Source organism: Nelumbo nucifera, chromosome 1 (assembly GCF_055504915.1).
Source record: "Nelumbo nucifera cultivar China Antique chromosome 1, China Antique-T2T, whole genome shotgun sequence".
NCBI classification, from domain to species: domain Eukaryota; kingdom Viridiplantae; phylum Streptophyta; class Magnoliopsida; order Proteales; family Nelumbonaceae; genus Nelumbo; species Nelumbo nucifera.
The window spans coordinates 63,960,457-63,982,493 of NC_142649.1; the positions used below are offsets into that span (position 1 = coordinate 63,960,457).

General features: G+C 40.2%; 1 protein-coding gene across 5 annotated transcripts in view; it reads right to left on the reverse strand.

Annotated features, from left to right (window-relative positions):
- Nucleotides 1–22,037, reverse strand: part of LOC104594261 (sister chromatid cohesion protein PDS5 homolog A) — a 115,801-nt gene that overhangs the window by 18,404 nt on the left and 75,360 nt on the right. For all 5 annotated transcript variants that reach the window (XM_010254481.3, XM_088897429.1, XM_088897418.1 and 2 more), the window contains one exon: nt 10,085–10,164. In XM_010254481.3, the coding sequence (XP_010252783.1) occupies nt 10,085–10,164 (80 nt within the window). The remainder of the gene's footprint in view (nt 1–10,084; nt 10,165–22,037) is intronic.

Consider the following 22,037-nt stretch of genomic DNA (forward strand, 5'->3'; position numbering starts at 1 on the left):
GATAAAGTTGATATACTCTTGTTGTATTATCTTGTCCAGAATACAACTTCTTAGCATGTTCCCATATATCCTTAGCTGTATCAAGGAACATGAAGTTGGCACTGATTTTGGGTTCCATACTGTTCCATAACCAAGTCATGATTTGAGCATCTTCTTGTTCCCAATCATCAAACCCTGGGGAGTCAGCCGATGGTTTCTCATCTTTTATGTGCTTCACTTTCCTCTTTGCCTTGAGAAAAACTTCCACAGATTTAGCCCATGGAACATAGTTCTCCCCATTCAGTTTAATTGAGGTCATCTGTACACCTAGGTAGTCAGAGGAAACCACCACACTAGGTTTCTGATCATTATACCCATCTCCTATTGCTGCCATTGAACTCCTTCACAGTTGCCTCTAACCTGAATTCTCAGCAACAAGCTGACTGTTGTTATCCAAAAAGTTGATATTCCAGCACCTATAGCAACTCCTAAACACAACAGTGGGTACACACGCCTTGTTCTTATTCACACTACTGCTGATTTCACAACACCACTGACCACATAGGCATCGATTTAACACTCACTAATCACATGTAAGCCCTCTTACATCCACTCAATCGGGATTGTGCAACATAAGCACCACAACATAGTTAAACCTGTTACACCCAGTTCAGACTAGTTTAACAGTTTTAAGAGGGCACTACACACCCACAAAAAAACTCGGCTAGGTCACAGCATTACACCTTACACCACTCGGCCACTCACAGCAGCCCTAACACCACTCAACAACTCACAGCAGCCCCTACACCATTCGGCTACTGCACACACAACCCTTTCTAGGGCAACAATGAACCTAGTTCTCTAGGTTCTGATCGATACTAGTAGTTTCTTGTAGGGTTTCTACCCAGAAATATCAGTAACACAAGAAGAAGAGATAACCGACCTTCCTTTGAGAATATCAACCAACCATTCACTGCTGAAGTCACTTTTCTTGATGAAGAAGGTTATGCGCAGCAGAGAGAGACGACCTGGGATGTTTCAGACCTAGGGCGAACCAGTTCTCTCCATAGACTGACTAGAAACGAAGGAGGAGAGTCACGGACACTGCTGAGGTGCTTTACCAACTGAAGTAGGTCAGGAGCATGGCTCTGATACCATGTTTCGAATGCTGCTACAGTAGTCCGAACCAGGAAGAGAAGGAAGGAGAAGAGGAAGAAGAAGAAAGAAAACAAGGGTCTGTCAAAATCTGTTGGATTACCCCTACAGTCGACCCCCTTACTCTTCATTAGATTCTAATGATCTTTACAAAGACAAAAATGCCCTTACTTAAGTATGGGGCAGAGTGACTCTAATAACACTGCCACATAAGCAAGCTACTTAACAAGCATAAGAAGACTAAACTACCCCTATTCGGCACACTTTAACACTAACAAATCCAGGTCTCCAAGGAAGCTCACACCAAAGTTCAGTTTGATTTGTTTCCTTCTGGGAGTTTCCAGTCCACCCTTACTTTGTCTTTTACTCTCAAAGACTGCTACTCCAGTCCAGGCTCTTAGGATGTCAGTGACCGAGAAATCTTGGAAGCTGACCAATGTTTTTACCCAATGCCTTCAACTTTATGTTATCTATTTGTAGAGAGACTGGGCCGAATGGGCCCTAGTGCACTATTGTCTTGTTATTAGTGTCCCCTAGTTGTTTTATTTGATAAAGGGCCTTCTCTTATGAGAAAGTTAATCTTTTTATTATGTCTTTTAAGTATGTTGATGAACTGGCCACCCACTTAAGGACAAATTTGTAATTTGTTCAGTTTTAGTAAGATTAATAAAAGATAAGAGAGGTAGGAGAGAAGTAATCAAACTCTCTCTCTCTCTCTCTTCTTCTTCTTCCTCTTCTTCTCCATCTTCTTATTCTTCTTTTCTGCTGTTTTCTTCTTCCTTTCTCTTTTTGCTATAATCTGAGGTTATTTTATAGAATTTTTATTGGACTGAATCACATCTTGGTATCAGAGCAAGTCTTCCTTTTTTGTTTTTCTTTCTTTTCCCATACATTCATCAATTAGAAGAGTGTATGGAGAGATAAGTTGCTGATTGTTCAGAGAAATTTTATGCCTAATTGGTAGAGGGTTTGGAAAGTTAGAATCTGGCTATAGATTTCCAAGAAAGTGAGGCTGCTGATTTTTTTTTCCCCAAAACCAAGCCAACTAGAGAGTTTCCAGTTACAAGTTAAAGAGACAGTTTGGGTGTGGCGCTCAAGGCTTGGGGGTTCTTTTTAATCTCTAGAAGTGGGCAGTTGTAGTTGGAAGAGGTTTGGGAAGCTTTGATAGGAGCAGTTACTTCTCTCCTTCACCCTGGAAGTCGGGTGCAGTGAAACCCTATTTAGGACTTTAAGGTATTGGACTGACCTCAGTTAGGAAATACCGATGTCCGGGGTTGGTCCCACAAATTCCATTTTTACTAGAGTAACTACAATTAAACTGGATGGAACAAATTATCTGGCATGGGCACAACCTACAAGGATTTATGTTTGTAGTAGAGGTAAATTGGGGAATCTCATAGGTAGTAAGGAGAAACCGACAAAGACTGATCCTACATGTGAAAAATGGATGTAGGAGAATTACATAGTGATTGGATGGTTAGTCAACTCTATGCAGCCTCACATAAGTTAGCATTATCTTTGGATGACTTCGGCCAAGGAGATTTGGGGCAATGTCACAGAAACATACTCTCAAAAATTGAATGCTGCAAGAGCCTATAAGTTAAATAATGATGTGAACAATTTGAGACAGTGAGAGAAGAGTGTGGCTGTTTACTACTCCATGTTGAAATCACTGTGGCAGGAGATTGATATAATGGAGACAGTTGTATGGGAAAAGTACTACCAACTATTGTGCAAAAGTTTCATTAACTTATTCTTACCTAGTTTAACACTCAAATCAAAATACTCTGATCTGATAATGCTAAGGAATATTTTGAGAAGAACCTTTCATTCCACTTTGGTACCTTTGGGGTTATTCATCAAAGTTCTTGTTTCTACACTCCACAACAGAATGGAGTGGCGGAAAGGAAGAACCATCATGTGGTTGAGGTTGCTAGAAGCCTCCTCTTTGCATCTCATGTTCTTGTTAAGTTTTGGGGGGATGCTCTCCTTATAGCTACATACTTGATAAATCATATGCCCTCACAGGTTCTGGACTTCAAAACCCTCTTTAGCCTCCTCTTTCCGGATGAAGATCTCCTCTCTTCCTCAACGAGTTTTTGGGTGCACTTGTTATGTTCATATTCACAGTCATCGGAGACATAAATTTGAGCCTAAACCACACAAGTGTCTTTCTAGAATATGTCTCCACACAGAAAGGATATTGTTGTTTTAATCCAGTTCGTGGCACCCGCTTTGTTTCTAGGGATGTTACATTTGGTACTTCTTGTGAGGGGGAGCACTAAAAGAAGTTGCTTGCTATGTCCCCAGTTATTTCTCTTCTGGTTCCTCTTGAGTTTTCTATTGAGTCTCTTCCCAGTTCCCATTAAGCCTCCTTTACATGTTCTGGCTCCCCCTCCTCCTCCAACCAATCCTCCTATGTTCACTTCTCATCCCATTGTCCAAAGGTGGTACCGAAGACAAAGACTCAGGTATGAGCAAGTTATTTCCCCTCCTTCAACTGAGCCTCTTGCACCTCCCATCACTACTGAGGTAGCAGGTCAGCCCTCCTCTACCCCTTCTGATACCTTCCCAAACCTTGATCTTCTTATTGCCCTTCACAAAGGCAAACAAAAGTGTACAACCCATTGCATCTCCAAACACCTATCCTATAACCTTCTTTCCCTAACCTATTATTCCTTTCTTGCCTCTGTTTCTACACATGCAATCCCAAGGTTTGTCGCATAAGTCTTATCTAAACCAGAATGGAGGGATGCAATGATGACTGAGCTAAATGCTTTGCATAAGAACAAGACTTGGGAAATTGTGGACTTGCCTGAGGGAAAGAAACTGGTTGGTTGTAAATGGGTGTTCACTATCAAGTATCATTTTGATGGTAGGTTTAAGGCTCGTTTGGTTGCTAAAGGATACATTCGGATGTATGGTATTGATTACATGGAGACCTTTTCCCCTGTGGCTAAAATGACTTTAGTTCAGGTTTTGCTATTTCTAGCTATTGCTTTTGATTATCCACTTCATCATTTTGATGTAAAAATGCTTTCTTTAATGGTGACCTACATGAAGAGGTTTATATGTCTTTACCTCCCAGGGGTGTATGGGAAGGAAATGCAAGGAAAGTGTTTAAATTGAGGAAGTCTCTTTATGGCCTCAAACAGTCTCCTAGAGCTTGGTTTAAGAGATTCTGGGCTGCTCTTATTACCTGTGGTTATACACAGACTCAATTTGATCATACCCTATTTGTTAAGAGGAGAGATTCCTTGGTGACAGTTGAAAAACAGCCCTTCGAAGTATGGGACTGTGTAAGATTAGATGAAAACCAGAAAAGGCAAACAGATGAGAAGGTTGGTGAAGATGAAGAGAGAGAGCTGGCGGCAAGGAGAGTTAGAGGATGAGAGATTTGAACTAAACTCTCCCTCTAACACTCTAATACTATTTTATTAAGTTAATCCTTGAGTAATTACAAGAGAGGCCCTTGGTTGGGCAAGAAATTACAAAAACACAATATAGAAGAGGATGGGCCCAGAATAAAGCCCATCACAGACAAGAATATAAATATAACATAGAATAACAGCCTATGGGCCATTAGGCCCATCTTCTCTACAGTGACTATTTTGATTGTTTATTTTGATGATATTGTGGCTACTGGTAATGACACTCAAGAAGTGGTTAATCTCAAAATGTTTTTTAACACTGAGTTTGAGATTAAAGACTTGGGTGAACTTAAATATTTCTAAGGAATTGAAGTTGCTCGGTCTAAGGATGGTATCTTCATTTCTCAACGTAAGCATGTCCTTGATCTACTTGCAGAAACTGGCAAATTTGGTGCTAACACAGCCTCCACTCCTACAGACTTAAATCGTAAGCTCTCAGCTACTGATGGTGAACAGTTGACTGATAGGGGAGTGTTTTAGAGGCTACTTGGGATGTTATTATATCTTTGCATGACTCGACTAGATATTTCCTATGTAGTGACTGTTATTAGTCAGTTTATGCATTCTCACAAAGACACACTTAGAAATTGTAGAAAGGGTTCTGTTTTACTTGAAAGGTACTCCAAGGAAGGGTATCCTGTTTGCCAAGCATGGACATATGAAGTTGGAAGCATACACTGATGTTGACTGGGCTGGGTGTATAAATGATAGGAGATCCACCTCAGGATATTATGCTTTGGTGGCAGGGAACATTTGTTTCATGGAGAAATAAGAAGCAGTTTGTAGTAGCCAGATCCTGATCCTCAGCTGAGGTAGAGTATAGGGTAATGGCGCATGGAGTTTCAGATTTATTATGGCTTAGATCACTTTCGGGAGAGTTGGGTATTGACTGTAGGAAGCCAATGATGCTATATTGCGACAACCAGGCAGCCATCAACATTGCACATAATCCTGTCCAGCATGACGGGACTAAGCACATAAAGGTTGATAGACATTTTATATAGGTGAGAGTTGCTTCAGGAGAAGTTTTCTTGCTATTTATTGCTTCTAAAGAACAGTTGGCTGATGCTTTGACAAAAGGTGTTCCAAAAGGAAAGTTGATACATTATATAAGCCAGCTGGGCATGATTGATATCTATGCTCAACTTGAGGGGGAGTGTAGAGCGATTGGGCCTAATGGGCCCTAGTGCACTATTGTCTTGTTATTAGTGTTCCCTAGTTGTTTTGTTTGATAATGGGCACGCTAATATTTTTTTATGTCTTTTAAGTATGTTGATGAGCTGGCAGCCCACTTAAGGGCAGACTTGTAATTTGTTCAGTTTTAGTAGCATTAATAAAAGATAAGAGAGGTAGGAGAGAAGTCATTGAACTCTCTCTTGCTATAATCTGAGATTATTTTACAGATTTTTTATTGGACTGAATCACATCTCTATTACTTCCTCTAGTGTTCTGATTTTTTCTAAGAAAATCCTATTATTCCTTTCTTCCGAACCACCCAACAAATTGCTGCCTTCATAGCTCTCCAAAGTACCTTCCCTCTTTTCTTTAGTAAGTAACCCAAGCATTTTATTAATGAAAATCAGAAAGTGTGGAAAATAGGAAAAGTTGAAGGACAGTAAAGGAACAAGTGATGAATTGACTCCACCACTCTGCAACTGCAGGGTATATGCTGCAATCAAAAGAATACCAGCTATCCATACAATAGAAAATGACATTGGATACTTGGTGGTTTTTCTTTCCCTTATTCTGGACCACCAAGAGGCTACCTAGATTTATGCAAGATGGTTGGTGCTTTTCAGTCAATATGGGCTCTTTTATCTCTGATTTGATCTTGGATTTACAAAAATTTGTAATTCAGTTTTGGGGTAGCTTTTAAGTTGTGGAAATTGTGATAATAATATCCTACATGTTTCATGTTTCCGTGTGGAAGGGGACAGTTGGATAGGGAGAATAAATGGAGGCATTTCAAGATGCAAGGGTGTGAGTCGGGGTGTTCATTCCAGGCCTCTCCTCCTTCCCCCACAATGGCTTTCTTTGATCTCTCCTCCTCTCAAACTCCACAATGGCTCTTATAACAAACGCCTCTCCACCCAAAAAGTCTTTTCCAATTTCAATATTTTTTATCAACAATTTTCTCAACATCTAATCCTCCTTCCATCTCCATCTTTTCTTCTGATGTCATACTTGTTCTCCCCAAATTCGCTTTTAATCCTTCCCCAATAATTTTAATTCTGTTGATCACTAACCATCTGCAAAACTGAAGTTGGAGGACCAAATGGAGCTCCCCCACTGGGATCAACCAACTTCGACGCTTTTGTCTTTACACCCATTCTCTTGTAAACTTTCTTAAATTTTTTTTGTGGACCAGCTCTGACCAGGCCGAGCTTCAGTCTAGAGAAAACTCTTGTAACATGAACAATATGCGTCTTGCTCAAGACCCAAGACTTCGTTGGAACTAATCCACCTTCCTTGGCTTCACCTCTGTCCTCAAACTTCCTCTTGTGACCCAGATCGACACCTAGCTTACCAACCACAACCTCCTGAAAGCTAACTGGAAAAACAGGTGAAGGCTCGACCATAGAGATAATCTTGTCCCTCTCTTCTCCAACAGTGCCACCCTCATCAGCACCAACATTTTCTCTCATCTTTAAACTAAAATCCATTTGCTTTTTGCTGTCCCTCATACCTCCCCCCAACTGTGACTCCACCCCTTCTACTTCTCTAAAACTCTCAAATGCGACTCCATCGAAGGAAATCCACTTTCTTTAGCTGGCCCGATAGCACTGCCCTGACCAGCTTGATCACTGCACACCACTGTAGACCCATTGTAACACAGATGATGTGTCCCCATAGACAGATCAGACTCTCCATTGATATGAATGCCATTGGAACCAGCAAAACTCTCCCCTTTGTCCTTGTTGATCTGACCTTTGCTTTCTTTATCATATTTCAAAGTTACTATCTCAACTTTTCAATTAGTATTCACAAACTCCTTGTCTCTTATCAACCGCTAACTTGGACAGCCTGTTCCAGTCTCCTCTTATTAAAATCAGACCCCATGTGTCATCCCATCCGGGCCACCATTCAGTTTCACGACCCAAGATGGCTCTTCCATTCCCTTGATTAGGCTTTTCTCCAACTTTCTCCCTGGGCCCACATCTTTAATCTTTTAACCCTCCACGTGTCCTATCAACCCTTTTTGCATATTGTCCCCTTTGTTATCCAAAGGCGGCAGACCAATATCAAAATTCAAAACAACCCTAGGTTGGGACTCCCCTTGACTCTTTGAATCCCAGCTGCCACCACACAAATCGAGACCCAGTTCACCATTCTCCTAAGGAGAAATAGTACCCAAAATTCCGAGACTGCCCTCGTCTTCAACCTCTAAAACCTCCACATCGAACAGACTTTGGATTTCCAATCTGAAATGACACGATTCTGCAGGATTTTGCTCTTCCCCCACAAATCAATATTCTCCACCCATCTGTTTGGATATGAGCCCTCAACCACAAGTCTCAAATCATCAGTCTCTCCTACAAATCTCGGAGGAAGCAAAGAAGGCACTAGATGGATATCATCCACTTTGACTAGGATACATGTGAAAACTAGATTTCTCCATGTGATTGTTTTTGGATCAGCAAATCTGAATCTACCATAGGCTTCATCCACAGCTTCAAAAGTTTGGAAAGACCAAGCATGGAGAGGAATGTCGTACACGTTAATCCACACCAAACTTGTTGCTCCAACATCTTTAATAGCACCAACCAGCGGATTCCATCTTCCGATCCTCATGTCAGGAGACCAAAGCTGAATACTTAGTACTATTGTATTGAAATATTAACAAGTGTCACTTAATACTATAATATAAATTACATTTACACTTTCTCAAATACAAACAGCTCCTAGGGCATCAAATTACAAGTTAAAAATTGAAACAAACAACAATAATGTATGAAATGTTAAATGAATATACACATGCATACATATGTTTAAACATGTGTTATATATATTATATACATTAACAAATATATTATTAATAATTCGGTTTAATATGGTTTATGGTTTGGTCTGGTTTCTAAGATTTAGAAAACCAAACCAAACCATTTTAAGGCCAAATCAGACCAAACTACCAATTCTGGTTTGGTATGGTGCAGTTTGATGGTCTAGACCATATAATGATTAATGAACACCCTTAGGTGTGAGAACCCAAGTTACTGTTTTTTCGCTTCAAATTCACAAACTATTCTCCTTATTTCTCCCTTATTCTTCATTGTTTCTTATACTCCTAATATTACAAGTTGGTATCAGATCACTAGTTATTCTCTTCCACTTGTATTGATCAAACAAAACACATAGAAGTTGATTGACAATTCATCAGAGAGAAAGTAGCTTCTTAAGAGTTGTGCTTGCCAATCTGCCATATGTAAAGATTCGTAACCAACTGGCTGATTTTCTACCCAAGGGAGCTTTTCACGCTAAGGTGGATAGTATTTTGAGCAACTTGAGCATGATTGAAATATATGCTTCACTTGAGGGGGAGTGTAGTAATGCAGAAGTTTAGTGTAAAGGGTGCAAAGGGTATTTCAGTCGTTTATCTTTAATAACTGCCAGTGTAGTTATATTTTTTCTCTTTATTTTATGATAATATAAATATTGAGATGAAAGTCACGAACTCTTCCTCTTTCTCCGTTTTTTGTTTTTTACACACTAAACATTACAAGTGATTTTTAGTAACACCCATGTTGAACAATATATTTAAATGGATTCCAAGAGTTGGTTGATAGCCTTGTTAGAGATGGTAGGGATAGACCTTAATTTTTCAGGGGGTCAGTCATTCCTCCTGGACTAGTTGAGTTTTGGGCTTTTGGTTATCTGGTGACTATCTGTCTTTGTTTTCTGTTTGATTTGAGGTATTGGTCGTCTGCCTTTTTCTGTTGAGGACATCATATAATGCATTCTTATGCTTCATTTTTCATAAAGTTGGTACAGTTCCAGTTAAAAACTAAATTGTGAATACCATTGTATGGAGATCAACAATGCTAATATATTTTCCATACATTTTTCACATCAACAAAATGTTTTGTTGTTCATATAAAAAGAGTGTAGGTAATCTTGTAGAGATGAATGACAACAGCAAGACATTAACAAAAAAAGTATAGGTAAACAGCAGTCACTCCAATAAGATGAAGGCAATTGTTTAGAATGGTCTGTCCATATGCAATAAAGATCTATAAGACACCATGTAGAATGCTCTAGTGCAGGCAGAAAGGCCTAAAGAGACAAACAAAGGGGCAAAGAGGCAGTGATTAAGGTCATGATGAAAATTTTAAAGAAATACATGCCAAAAGAGGAAAAGATACTATGTAGAAAGAAATGTAATAAGTGAAGTAGCCAAAGATAATAATTTCATTCCAAGTTCCAACTAAGGACAAAAGATCAATAAAATGAATACCCAAATTAAACATATTCAAATACATGAAACCCAGAAGACAAAAATGAAATGTTGGAAAAGAACTTACTGCTTATCCATTGGCCACCAAACTTTTATTCTTCTCCCAATCAAGTTTGTACCATAATCCCCAGTTTCCTTCAATGAACACTGCATAGAACAACAAAGAAACAGTTATTATGGCACTTTCCTTTTTGCAGTAGCCAGACTTCAATTAGTGCTTCATGGTTGTGATGCAGTAAGTCAATTGTTTGAATGAGTGGCTCATACAAAAATATGGCATATTTTATTACAACAACATAAATTATAGTGAAGATTTCCATACTTATAATTTGATCTAGAAAATTCCTAACACAAATCAAGAGCAAAATAATTATAAGGGGCTATGTAGAAAGATCAAAAGGAACTTAGGACTTTTTAGTCTAGGTGATAAACTTTATGAAATGTAGAGAGAAACTAAAAGGGAAAAAGGATGGCTGAAGAGTAATAAACACCACTTGCTGTTTTGGGGGCTTGTTGGAAGAGAAAATTAGGGGACTATTTGAAGAGAAGTCAGGGCCAACCTACAGAATTTTCCATGGAATATTCTCATTCATCTTGGACTTAAAGATGTGCAAGGAATTGATACTAGAAGGCAATGGGATGAGATTGCAAGACACTAACATCTCTATTTTCTGTGTTTTATTTTCCTTATTGCTTTGACGAGAGGGTTTGAGCTAGATTGTACTTTTATATCGACTTGTCTTGAAATAATCAGAAAAAAGTAATAAATTATTATGATTTCAGTGTTTTAAAAGTGCAAACAGATTTTTGTGCAAGGCACATGCTTTTTTGAAGCAAGGCACAAATTTTTTCAATAAATAGCAAAAAATTAAAAAACTAAAATATTAAAAATAGTGTTAATTAAAAAAATCTACACTTTAATTTTAAGTTAAATGTTTTAAAAAGCCTATTACTTCAAATTAAAATACATAAACATAACATATAAAACATGTTCAAGAAATCAACAATTTAAGCATGTCAAACTTTCAATCTCTATTTCTTTCCCAAATCCCAATCTCATTATTTGAAATAGCTAATGTGAGTTAAACATCTTGCATTCCTAATTCTACAAGCTGCCTTTGTACCAAGCCTCTTGAGGCAAACCCAAACAAGTCCATGCTAAGGTCTTATATTCTTAATCCATACATAAAAAACAGGTTTCATAATTTTAATTATTTTTTTGAAAGAAGGTAAAGTATAGTGTATTAATTTCAAAAGTATGGTCCTCTGTGCAACAAGGTGTTGCACAAGGAAATGCCAATTAAGGACCTCCCTGTTGAAGATTAATTAGTTTTATGATGCTTTTCTGAGTAGATGTTTTATGTTAGTTGTTAGATAGGAGGTGGGGACCACAGTAGTTATGTGAGTCCAAATTTAATTATGTTCTTGAGTGTTATATATGCTGTTTTATGTTTTGCCGTCCTATAAGGGCATAGTTGTCTTTGTACTGTTCTATTATTTTAGTATAACTAATAAGTGAAGGAGGCGTCCAGATTATTGCTCTCTTTTCTTTTCAACCACTCTTCTTCTCTTCTTCTCCTTCTCTCTTCCTACTCTCTTCAAGAAACTACTTTCTTTCATATATTTTAATTTAGCGGATTCCTCCTTGGTATCAAAGCATCGGCTAGGGTTTCTTGAAGCATTCTCATGCAGCCCTAGATCAGCCGACTGCATGAAGTAGTAAAGGGCTGATCGATCTGCTATAGATTGCCCAGTTCTTGGAGTTTTTGGTGGGATCTAGACATCAGGAAGGTGATCTACTGTTCGACATCAAAATCAGGAAGAACTGGAGTACGGGGAAGAGTCCCAAAAAAGTTGGACTCTTTGTTTTTGATCTGATCTTGGGCGCCCAGGTATTGTTAGTTTTCTTTTGATTTTCTGAAGAGGGCGGTTTGGTTTCTGGAATTTTGTAGGCCTCTCGGAGTGATCGATTCACTTTTCTCTTTGTTGGGAGGCGTGGGGAGGAGAGAGATTTTCCTCTAGCTAGGGTTTTCTTCTTCCGCAAGGGTTGGTTTCTGTGTGTGTGATATTAAATTATTTTTTGAAGGTCTCCAATCTATTTTGAAGTAAAATGGAGAGTTGGAATACCGAGATGAAATCTACCGGTACTGTGGGGCTAGGTGTTAGAGGTAGTGATATTTTTGGGTCTGGGATCATTACTATAGTAAAACTTGATGGTACAAATTATTTGGAGTGGGCACAGTCAGCTAAGATGGCTATTGGAGCCCGTGGAAAATTAGGGTATCTCACTGGGGAGGAGAAGAAACCTGATAAAACTCTTCCCGATGGGTGCAAGAGAATTACATGGTAATGTCTTGGCTGTGTAATTCTATGTTACCTCATATTGCAAAAAATTTCCTATGGGCTAATACTGCTAAGGAGATTTGGGATGGAGTGACTGAAACCTACTCTCAGAAGCAAAATGAAGCCAGAGCCTATCAGTTGAGAAATCAGGTGATAAGTATGAAACAGGGAGAAAAACCTCTTACTGTGTATTTCTCCATGCTGAAAACCCTATAGCAGGAAATATATCACTTAGAAACTATGGTATGGGAAAGTGTAAATGATGCAGCAACTTATCATAGACTGGTAGAGAGGAATAGGGTTTTTGAGTTCTTGGCAGGGCTGAACCCTGAATTTGACATTGCTAGGCAGCATATTCTTTCTAGGGAGGGTGTGACACTCTCTCAGGCCTATGCTTTTGTCTCTAGAGAGGAGAGTAGGAAGAATGTAATGCTGAGACAACTTGGGATTGACCAGTTGGCTATGGTTGGTACAACAAAACCTAAGCCGAATGGAGACAGGGGGAGTAGTGAGACTAGAAGAGAAGATAAGAAGGACTTGGTGTGTGATTATTGCAAGAAGCCTAAGCATACCAGGGACACTTGTTGGAAGCTTCATCCAAATCTTATGCCTGCTCGGATAAGAAACAAGAAGGGAAATGCAAATGTAGCCACTATAGGAGACTCTTCAGCCCCTCTCTCCCAAACTGATTGGGAATCCATTGCAGTAGCAACAGTGAGAACAGAATTGGAGAGGTTTGGACAACTTATGAGTAAGAAAGGTTCACCCAGCTCTAGCCTTCCAGATGGGCATTAGTCATATGCTCAGATGCTCCTTTGCACATACAAGTAGTTCATATGCAACTGCAAATCTTGCATCCATTTCAGGTAAGGAGGGACCTCCCTAGATTATAGACTCAGGAGCATCTGAGCATATGACTAATGCCCCTACCATTTTCAGTTCCTATCAGTTGTGCTCTGGTTGAGACAGAGTCTACAGCAGATGGTTCACATATGCCCATTGCTGGAAAGGGGATAGTTAGAGTGACCAATGATATAACTGTCTTCTGTTTTACATGTCCCTAGACTTCATACCAACCTACTGTCTGTTAGTTCTTTGACAAAAACTTTGAATTGTTCTGTAACCTTTCTTCCTGGTAATTGTGTTTTGTAGGATCTGGAGTCAAAGAAGATGATTGAGAGTGGTTGTGAGGTGAATGGAGTCTACCTTCTGGATGAGATTCCGAGACATCAGGGCCATCATGTTAGCAACAACAGCAGTAGTGGGTCAGAGTCGGTGAACCAGATTATGCTTTGGCACAATCGCTTGGGACATCTTTCTTTTAGTTTTTTGAAATGTCTTTTCCCAAAGTTGTTTGAGTCTGTTCAATTATCTACTTTGGAGTGTGAGATTTGTCAGTTAGGAAAGCATTGTAGACAGTCTTTTAAACCAAGTAATAAAAGAAGTACTTCTGCTTTTAATATTGTTCACACTGATGTATGGGGGCCATATCAAATCCCTCCCATGGGAGGTTCCGTTACTTTCTCTTGTTTGTGGATGATTATACATGATATTCTTGGATATATTTGATGAGATCACGTGATGAGGTTCCTAACTTAGTACGACAATTCCACCAAATGGTTCTCACACAATTTGGAGTGAGAACTAAGGCTTTTAGATCAGATAATGCCAGAAAGTACTTTGAGAAGAACCTGACCATATATCTCTTAGAACATGGTGTAGTTCATCAGAGCAGTTGTGCATATACACCGCAACAGAATGGAGTTGCTGAGAGGAAAAACAGACACATTGTGGAAGTGGCAAGGAGTCTTATGGTGTGTGCTTCAGTTCTTGTGTAGTTCTGGGGAGATGCAGTTCTTATAGCCGTGCATTTGATTAACCGTGTTCCTTCACGGACTTTGGGGTTTAAGGTGCCATTTAGTCTTCTTTTTCCAGATGGAGAGATATTTCATATACCTCTGAGAGTTTTTGGTTGTGTTTCTTTTGTTCACATTCTTGGCCCTCATCGCAAGAAATTGGATCCTAAGGCCAAGAAATGTGTTTTTCTTGGGTATGCTCAGAACCAAAAGGGGTATTGCTGTTATGACCCAGTGTCGAGGAGCAGATTTGTCACTATGGATGTTACCTTTTTTGAATCCACATTCTTCTTCTCGAGTGGTTCTCCTCAGGGGGAGAGTTTTGGGAAGAACTCACAATCTGTTCCTCTTCCTGTTTTTGTGGTGCCTCCATCAGTTCAGCCAGCATCTACATCAGTCCAGCCAGCACCTGCACCATTAGTTCAGCTAGCACCTGCACCTCTAGTTTCACTACTTGAGCCACTACGGGCAGCCTCACAACAATATCAGCGCCGACAGATGATGGTTGACTCCACACTTCCTCAACCCACACCACTCTCTGTCAGTCCTTCTGAAACTCCAGATTTGGCAGATACAGTTCCGGGTATTCCTCTTGAGCCTGAGCCTGTTATGTTTTCTGATGATAATGTTTCTGTCCCTAACACCATTGTTGCAGCTGATCCCACTGATCTTGATCTTCCCATTGCACTTCATAAGGGGAAGAGAAAGTGTACAACCCACTGCATTTCACACCATCTTTCCTTAAGTGCCTTATCACCCTCTTACCGTGCTTTTCTTTCTTCCCTGGATTTCTGTGTCTATACCCAGGAATGTTACTGAGGCTCTCTCCAAACCTGAGTGGAAAACAACCATGCAAGATGAGATGGATGCTTTGGTCAAAAACCAAACTTGGGAAATAGTTGATCTCCCCCCAAACAAGGAGACAGTCGGATGTCGATGGGTATTCACAGTGAAGTATAAGGCCGATGGCAAGATAGAGATGTATAAGGCAAGGTTGGTAGCAAAAGGGTATACTCAGACCTATGGTGTTGATTATCTGGAAACCTTTGCACCCGTAGCTAAGATAAGTTAGCAGCCACCTATTCATGGCCCTTGTTCCAACTTGATGTAAAAAATGCTTTCCACAATGGTGACTTATAGGAGGAGGTATATATGGACATTCCAACAGGCTTTTATGAAAATGTTGGTAAAAGGTGTGTAGACTTAGAAAATCTCTGTATGGACTGAAACAGTCACCTAGGGCTTGGTTTGACAGGTTCAGAGGGGCACTCATCCGTTTTGGATATACACAGACACAGCCTGATCACACCCTCTTTGTGAAGAGGAGAGATGCTCTGGTGTCAATTATGATTGTGTATGTGGATGATATAGTGGTGACAGGAAATGATATGGAAAAGATTGATGATCTCAAAAAATCATTGCAGCAAGAATTTGAGATCAAAGATCTTGGTGAGCTCAAATACTTCTTAGGGATTGAAGTTGCAAGATCCAAGCATGGGATCTTCATTTCACAGAGAAAGTATGTACTTGACCTATTGCGAGAGACTGGGAAGTTGGGGACCAAACCAGCAGAAACTCCTATTGATCCAAGTCACATAATTAATGGTGTGGATGGTGAATTGGTAAAGGATGTGGGGAGATATCAAAGAATGGTGGGCGGACTGCTGTATTTGTGTATGACACGACCAGATATTTCTTATGCTGTCAGTGTTGTGAGTCAGTACATGCATGCACCTTGGGTTCAACACTAGGAAGCTATTGAGAGAATACTTGCATATCTGAAAAGGCACCCTGGCAGAGGCATTCTTTTCTCAAATCATGAGAATTTGAAGCTAGAATCCTATACAGATGCAGACTGGGCAGGATGCTTAGATGACAGGAGGTCTACATCAGGAGTGTGTACCTTTATAGGTGGAAACTTGATCTCCTGGAAGAGTAAGAAGCAAGCGGTTGTGGCAAGGTCAAGTGTAGAGGTTGAGTATAGATCCATGGCTCATGGTGTCTCAGAACTTCTTTGGTTAGATCTCTTTTGAGTGAGATTGGGGTGAAAGCAGAGAAACCTATGATGTTATATTGTGACAATCAGGCTGCAATCAATATTGCCCACAATCCAATTCAGCATGATAGGACAAAACACATTGAAGTTGATAGACACTTTATAAGAGAAAGGGTAACAACCGGAGAAGTTTGTTTGCCTTATGTCTCTTCAGAGTTGCAGCTGGCTGATGTTCTCACTAAAGGGGTGGCAAAGAACAAGCTTGAACATGATCTACGCAAGTTGGGAATGTGTGACATTTACTCCCAACTTGAGGGGGAGTGTTGAAGATTAATTAGTTTTATGATGTTTTATGTTAGTTGTTAGATAGGAGGTGGAGACCACAGTAGTTATGTGAGTCCAAATTTTATTATGTTTTTGAGTGTTATATATGCTGTTTTATGTTTTGCTGCCCTATAAGGGCATAGTTGTCTTTGTATTGTTCTATTATTTTAGTATAAATAATAAGTGAAGGGGGCAGCCAGATTATTGCTCTCTTTTCTTTTCAACTTCTCTTCTTCTCTTCTTCTCCTTCTCTCTTCCTTCTCTCTTCAACAGGGAGTTTGGACCGTAGAAAAAATTTGGACAGGCTGATGTGGCTTCCTTTGATAGAAAAAATTTATGGGATGAGGTATTTGGCACATGGACTGTGCTGATGTCTGACCTCCTAGGGCCTGGTTCACCTGGGCTTGGGCTCGACTCTGCTATGCAACTGGTGGAGTCCCAACAACTCCCTCCTTGAAATCAACCTTGTCCTCAAGGTTGATGTGAGGAAATTGTTTCTGCAGTTGTTCATAAGGCTCCCAAGTGGCATCCTCAACAGGGAGTTTGGACCGTAGAACTAAGGTTCCCCTTGTCACCAGTGAGCCCTTCTTGAATTGCCTAAAGTTGATAATCTTGTAAGGCTTGGTATGAAGGCTTCCTTCATCTGTGAATTCTTGTAGGGTGGTTCCCACAATGGTAGTGAAGCTTAAACATTTCTTGAGCAAAGACACATGAAACACCAAGTGCAATTTGGATGTAGGTGGCAAGTCTAACTTGTAACCAACTTCCCCAATTCTTTCCAACACCTTGAAGGAACCAAAATAACAAGGAGAGAGCTCTGGCCAGCCCCTTTTTTCCACTGTAACTTGTCGGTAAGGTTGCAGCTTCTAGTATGCCATCTCCCCTACATCAAACTCAATCAGCCTGTGCTTCTTGTCATAATATAATTTCATCTGCTACTGGGCCTTGTGCAAGTTGTACTTACAAGTTACAGGGATCTTATCTTGATCCAGGAGATGCCACAACTGTATATCCCCTTTCATATGGCAAAGTAGCAGGAGTGGTCTCGGTTGAAGCATGATGTGAGGTGGTGTACCAGTAGTCTGTATAGGAAAGCCACTGAACCCATTGCTCAGGTCAGTCATTAGAGAAACAGTAAAGATAAGTTTCAAGGCACTTGTTAGTGATTCCATCTGACCGTCCATTTGTGCATGGTAACCGGAGTTGTGCAGCTGAGTACCTTGATCTTGAAAGAATTAAATCCAAAACTTATTCATAAATGTGGTGTCCCTGTCAGTGACGAATGATGATTGCAGATGGCATACCATGTAACTAGGCCACTTCTTGCACATAAACTCAGGCAACGAGAGAGATGCTGTGTAAGGGTGGGGAAGAGTGAAAAATGGACATATTTTGTTAGCCAGCCACTACTAACATGATCACAAATTTACTTAAGGATGTGGGAAGGCCAATAATGAAGTCCGTGGTTATTTCTTCCCGAACCTAATTAGAGCTGGGTAGTGGCTACAAGAGGCCTGTTGGAGCCACAGCATCGTAGTTATATTGTTGACAAGTAGGGCATGCAGCTACAAAGTCTCTAACCTGATTCTTGAGTCCTGGCCAGTAATAATGAGCAAAGATTCTTTTTTGGTTCATAGAATGCCCAAGTATATCCCTGGATCAAACTTGTGAAAGAGTCACAGTAGTTCTGGTATAAATTAGGAGTCCTTAGCCACTAACAACTGCACCTGTAGTAGAGTGTTGATCAATTACTTGATAGCCAAGAGTGTCTGCTGGGTTGGAATTGATTTTGTTAAGCTAAGGGTCCTTATAAGCTTCGTCTTTGATCTGATTCAACGAGGGAAAAGTAGGCCTAGACACCACTAATTGTCCCAGCTCATGTCTTCTGAACAAGGTTTTTTTTTTTTTATAAGTAAATATAAAATTTTCATTAAAAGAAAAACGTACAATCTGTTTAGGTGTTGTTAGAGTCGGCAGAATAAGGGGTAGTTTGGTCATTTTGTCATATAATTAGAAGTGAGTTGTCTATTTTACCTATGTTGAAGTTCTGTGTCCCATACTTAAATGAGGGACATAGTTGTCTTTTATATCCTAATGCATAAGTTATAAATACAAGGTGGACCAGCTGAGAGAGATTTTTCTCACTGGCCAAACCCTTTCTTTTCTCTCCTATCTTTTTCTTCTTCTCTTATTCTTTCTAATTTCTGAACTAGGACTCCTCTCTTCTTCTTCTCTTATTCTTTCTTATTTCTGAACTAGGACTGAACTAGTGTCAATTGATCCACAAACATGGTATCAAAGCACTAGAAATCAGTTTGCTTCCTTCCTTTCTTTTCTCCTTGGATCGCCATATCAGATTTGAGCTTTTTCTTTTGAAAGTTCTCATCAATCAGTTGGAGGATCGATAAGGGGCCAAAAAAGGAGTGATCGTTTTTCCTTCTAGGAGGTAACTATGCCTCCAGTTGTTGTGGTGTAGTACTAGAAACCCTCTACTTGACAACTTGAAGAGGGCTGGCTTGTGGACAGGTGTGAACAGAAGTCTATGGTCAGCTGAGAGCATGTGGTTTTCTCTCTTTTTTGGACTGGGTTTGAACTTTGCAGCAGTGCTGATTGATAGGTATGTGTAGGGATTGTATTTGTTTCCTATTTATATCTGAATGTGTGTGATAGCAGTAGGGTTTTTAGTGCTGAACCCTACGACTGTGAGTGTTTTAGCAACAGTTGCTTAATTGTGGTGTGGTGTGTGGTGTCATGAGTGCTGAATAGTGAAGGGTGATTTCTTGTGATTGCTTTTTTATAATGGCCACAATTGGAGAGGGCAGTGATAATAAAACTCGTGTAATGATTTCCCCTTATTACCTAAATGTACAGTAGAAATCACTGATTGCAGATTTAGTCGAATTTCTTGTGAAGGGAAAGAGGAGGAAGATGAAGATTTCAGCAGTAGAGAAGAAAAGAGGAGGAGAAAAAAGTAGGAAGTCAACCAAGATTCTAGATAAACCCTAACCGCCAACCCCTCATTATATTTATACTTAACTTAGAGGATGAGATATTACAAGGATGCCCTTAGTAGGGCGGCTACTAATGTAGCTGAACAGTCACAACTTAAAAACATAAACTAATGGGCCTAAAGCCCAACAACTTCCTAACTAAATAACTTAAAATAAGAATAAAAACAACTAGGCCCAACTCAACACTCCCCCTCAAGTTGGGAGTAAATGTCACACATTCCCAACTTGCGTAGATCATGCTCCAGCTTGTTCTTTGCAACACCTTTTGTGAGAACATCAGCGAGCTGCAGATCAGAAGCAATGTATGGAAGACAAACTTCTCCAGAAGTCACTCTTCTCTGATAAAATGTCTATCCACTTCAATGTGCTTAGTTCGGTCATGCTGGACTGGGTTATGGGCAATGTTAATTGCTGCCTGGTTATCACAGTACAACATCATAGGTTCTTCTGCCTATACACCAATTTCTTCTAATAGGGAACAGATCCAGAGAAGTTCTGAAACTCCATGTGCCATGGCCTTGTATTCAGCTTCAGCACTTGATCTTGCCACCACTGTTTATTTCATACTCTTCCACGAGACAAGGTTACCCCCAACAAGGGTGCACACTCCTGAAGTTGATCTCCTGTCATCAAGGCATCCTGCCCAATCTGCATCTGTCTAAGCCTCTAGTTTCAACTGTCCATGATCAGTAAACAATATGCCTCTGCCCGGGTGTTCCTTCAGATAAGCAAGAATCCTGTCAACTGCCTCCCAATGCTGGACTCGTGGAGCATGCATGTATTGACTTACCACACTTACTGCATAGGAAATGTCTGGTCTTGTCATACACAAGTATAGCAGCCAACCCACAAGTCTCTGATATCTCCCAATGTCCTTTACTGGCTCACCTTCTGATGCATTGATTCTATGGTTCTGATCAATAGGGGTACTGATTGCCTTCGTTCCAAGCTTCCCTGTCTTGAAGAAGATCCAAGACATACTTCCTTTGAGAGATAAAAGTTCCATGTTTTGATCTTGCAACTTCAATGACTAAGAAGTGTCTCAGTTCTCCAAGATCCTTAATTTCAAATTCTTTATGTAGATTCCTTTTCAGACAATCAATCTCACTTAGGTCATTCCCCGTGACAACAATATCATCCACATAAACAATTAGGACTGACACCAAAGATCCCCTTTGCTTCACAAACAAGGTATGATCGGATTGAGTCTGAGTGTAGCCAAAAGCAATCAAGGCCTTTCTGGATCTATCAAACAATGCTCTGGGAAATTGTTTCAAGCCATAAAGTGACTTCTTAAGCTGCATACCTTTCCCTTTTCAGCATCACTGTAGAAGCCAACAGGAAAATCCATATACGCTTCCTCTTGTAGATCCCCATTTAGGAAAACATTCTTCACATCAAGTTGAAACAAGGGCCAAGAGTATGAGGCAACAAGAGGAAGAAGTATCCGAACAGAGGTCATCTTTGCAACTGGTGCAAAGGTCTCTAAGTAATCAATGCCATAGGTCTGTGTGTACCCTTTTGCAACAAGTCTTGCCTTGTACCTTTCTATACTTCCATCTGCCTTATATTTTACTGTGTAAATCCATCTGCATCCAATTGTCTCCTTGCCTTCTGGTAGATCCACAATGTCCCATGTCTGATTCTTGATCAAAGTTGTCATCTCTTCCTGCATAGCTGTCTTCCACTCAGGTTTGGAGAGAGCCTCACTAACACCCTTGGGTATAGACACTGAGTCAAAAGAGGAAAAAAAGTCACGGTAGGAAGGAGAAAGTCCACTGTAGGATAAGTACTGTGAAATACAATGAGTAGTACACTTTCTCTTCCCTTTTCTGAGAGCAATAGGAAGATCAAGGTTATCTGTAACAGGGTTAGTAGAATCAATAGGAACTGAAACAGTAGCAGGACCAAGAGGAATACCTGAATCCATGTCAGCTGAATCTGGAGTCTCCAAGGAACCGATAGGAAGTGATGTGGGTTCTGATGTAGTGGAGTCAACCTCCTTGTGAAGTCTCTGTTGTAAGTAATGCTGAGAAGCAGGACGCAAAGGAGGTGGTAAGGTAGGTGACACAGGAGGGTCAAGCACAGGAGTAGACACAGGGATTGGAACTGGGAGAGGAATAGACTGCTGACTCACTTCCCCAAAAGACTCCCCCTGAAAAGGATTCTTTGAGAAGAAGTATGTGGATTCAAAAAAGGTGACATCCATGGTAACATACCGGCTACCAGAGACTGGATCATAGTAGCAGTACCGTTTCTGATTTTCTGCATATCCAAGGAAGACACACTTCTTTGCCTTGGGATCAAGCTTCGAGCGGTGAGGAGCAAGGATATGTGCAAAGCAGACACACCCAAACACCCTGAGAGGAATATGAAACATCTCCCCCTCAGGAAAAAGGAGACTGAATGGGGTGCTGAATCCAAGTATACGAGAGGGCACCCTGTTAATCAGATATACTGCTGTGAGAACTGCATCACCCCAAAACCAAA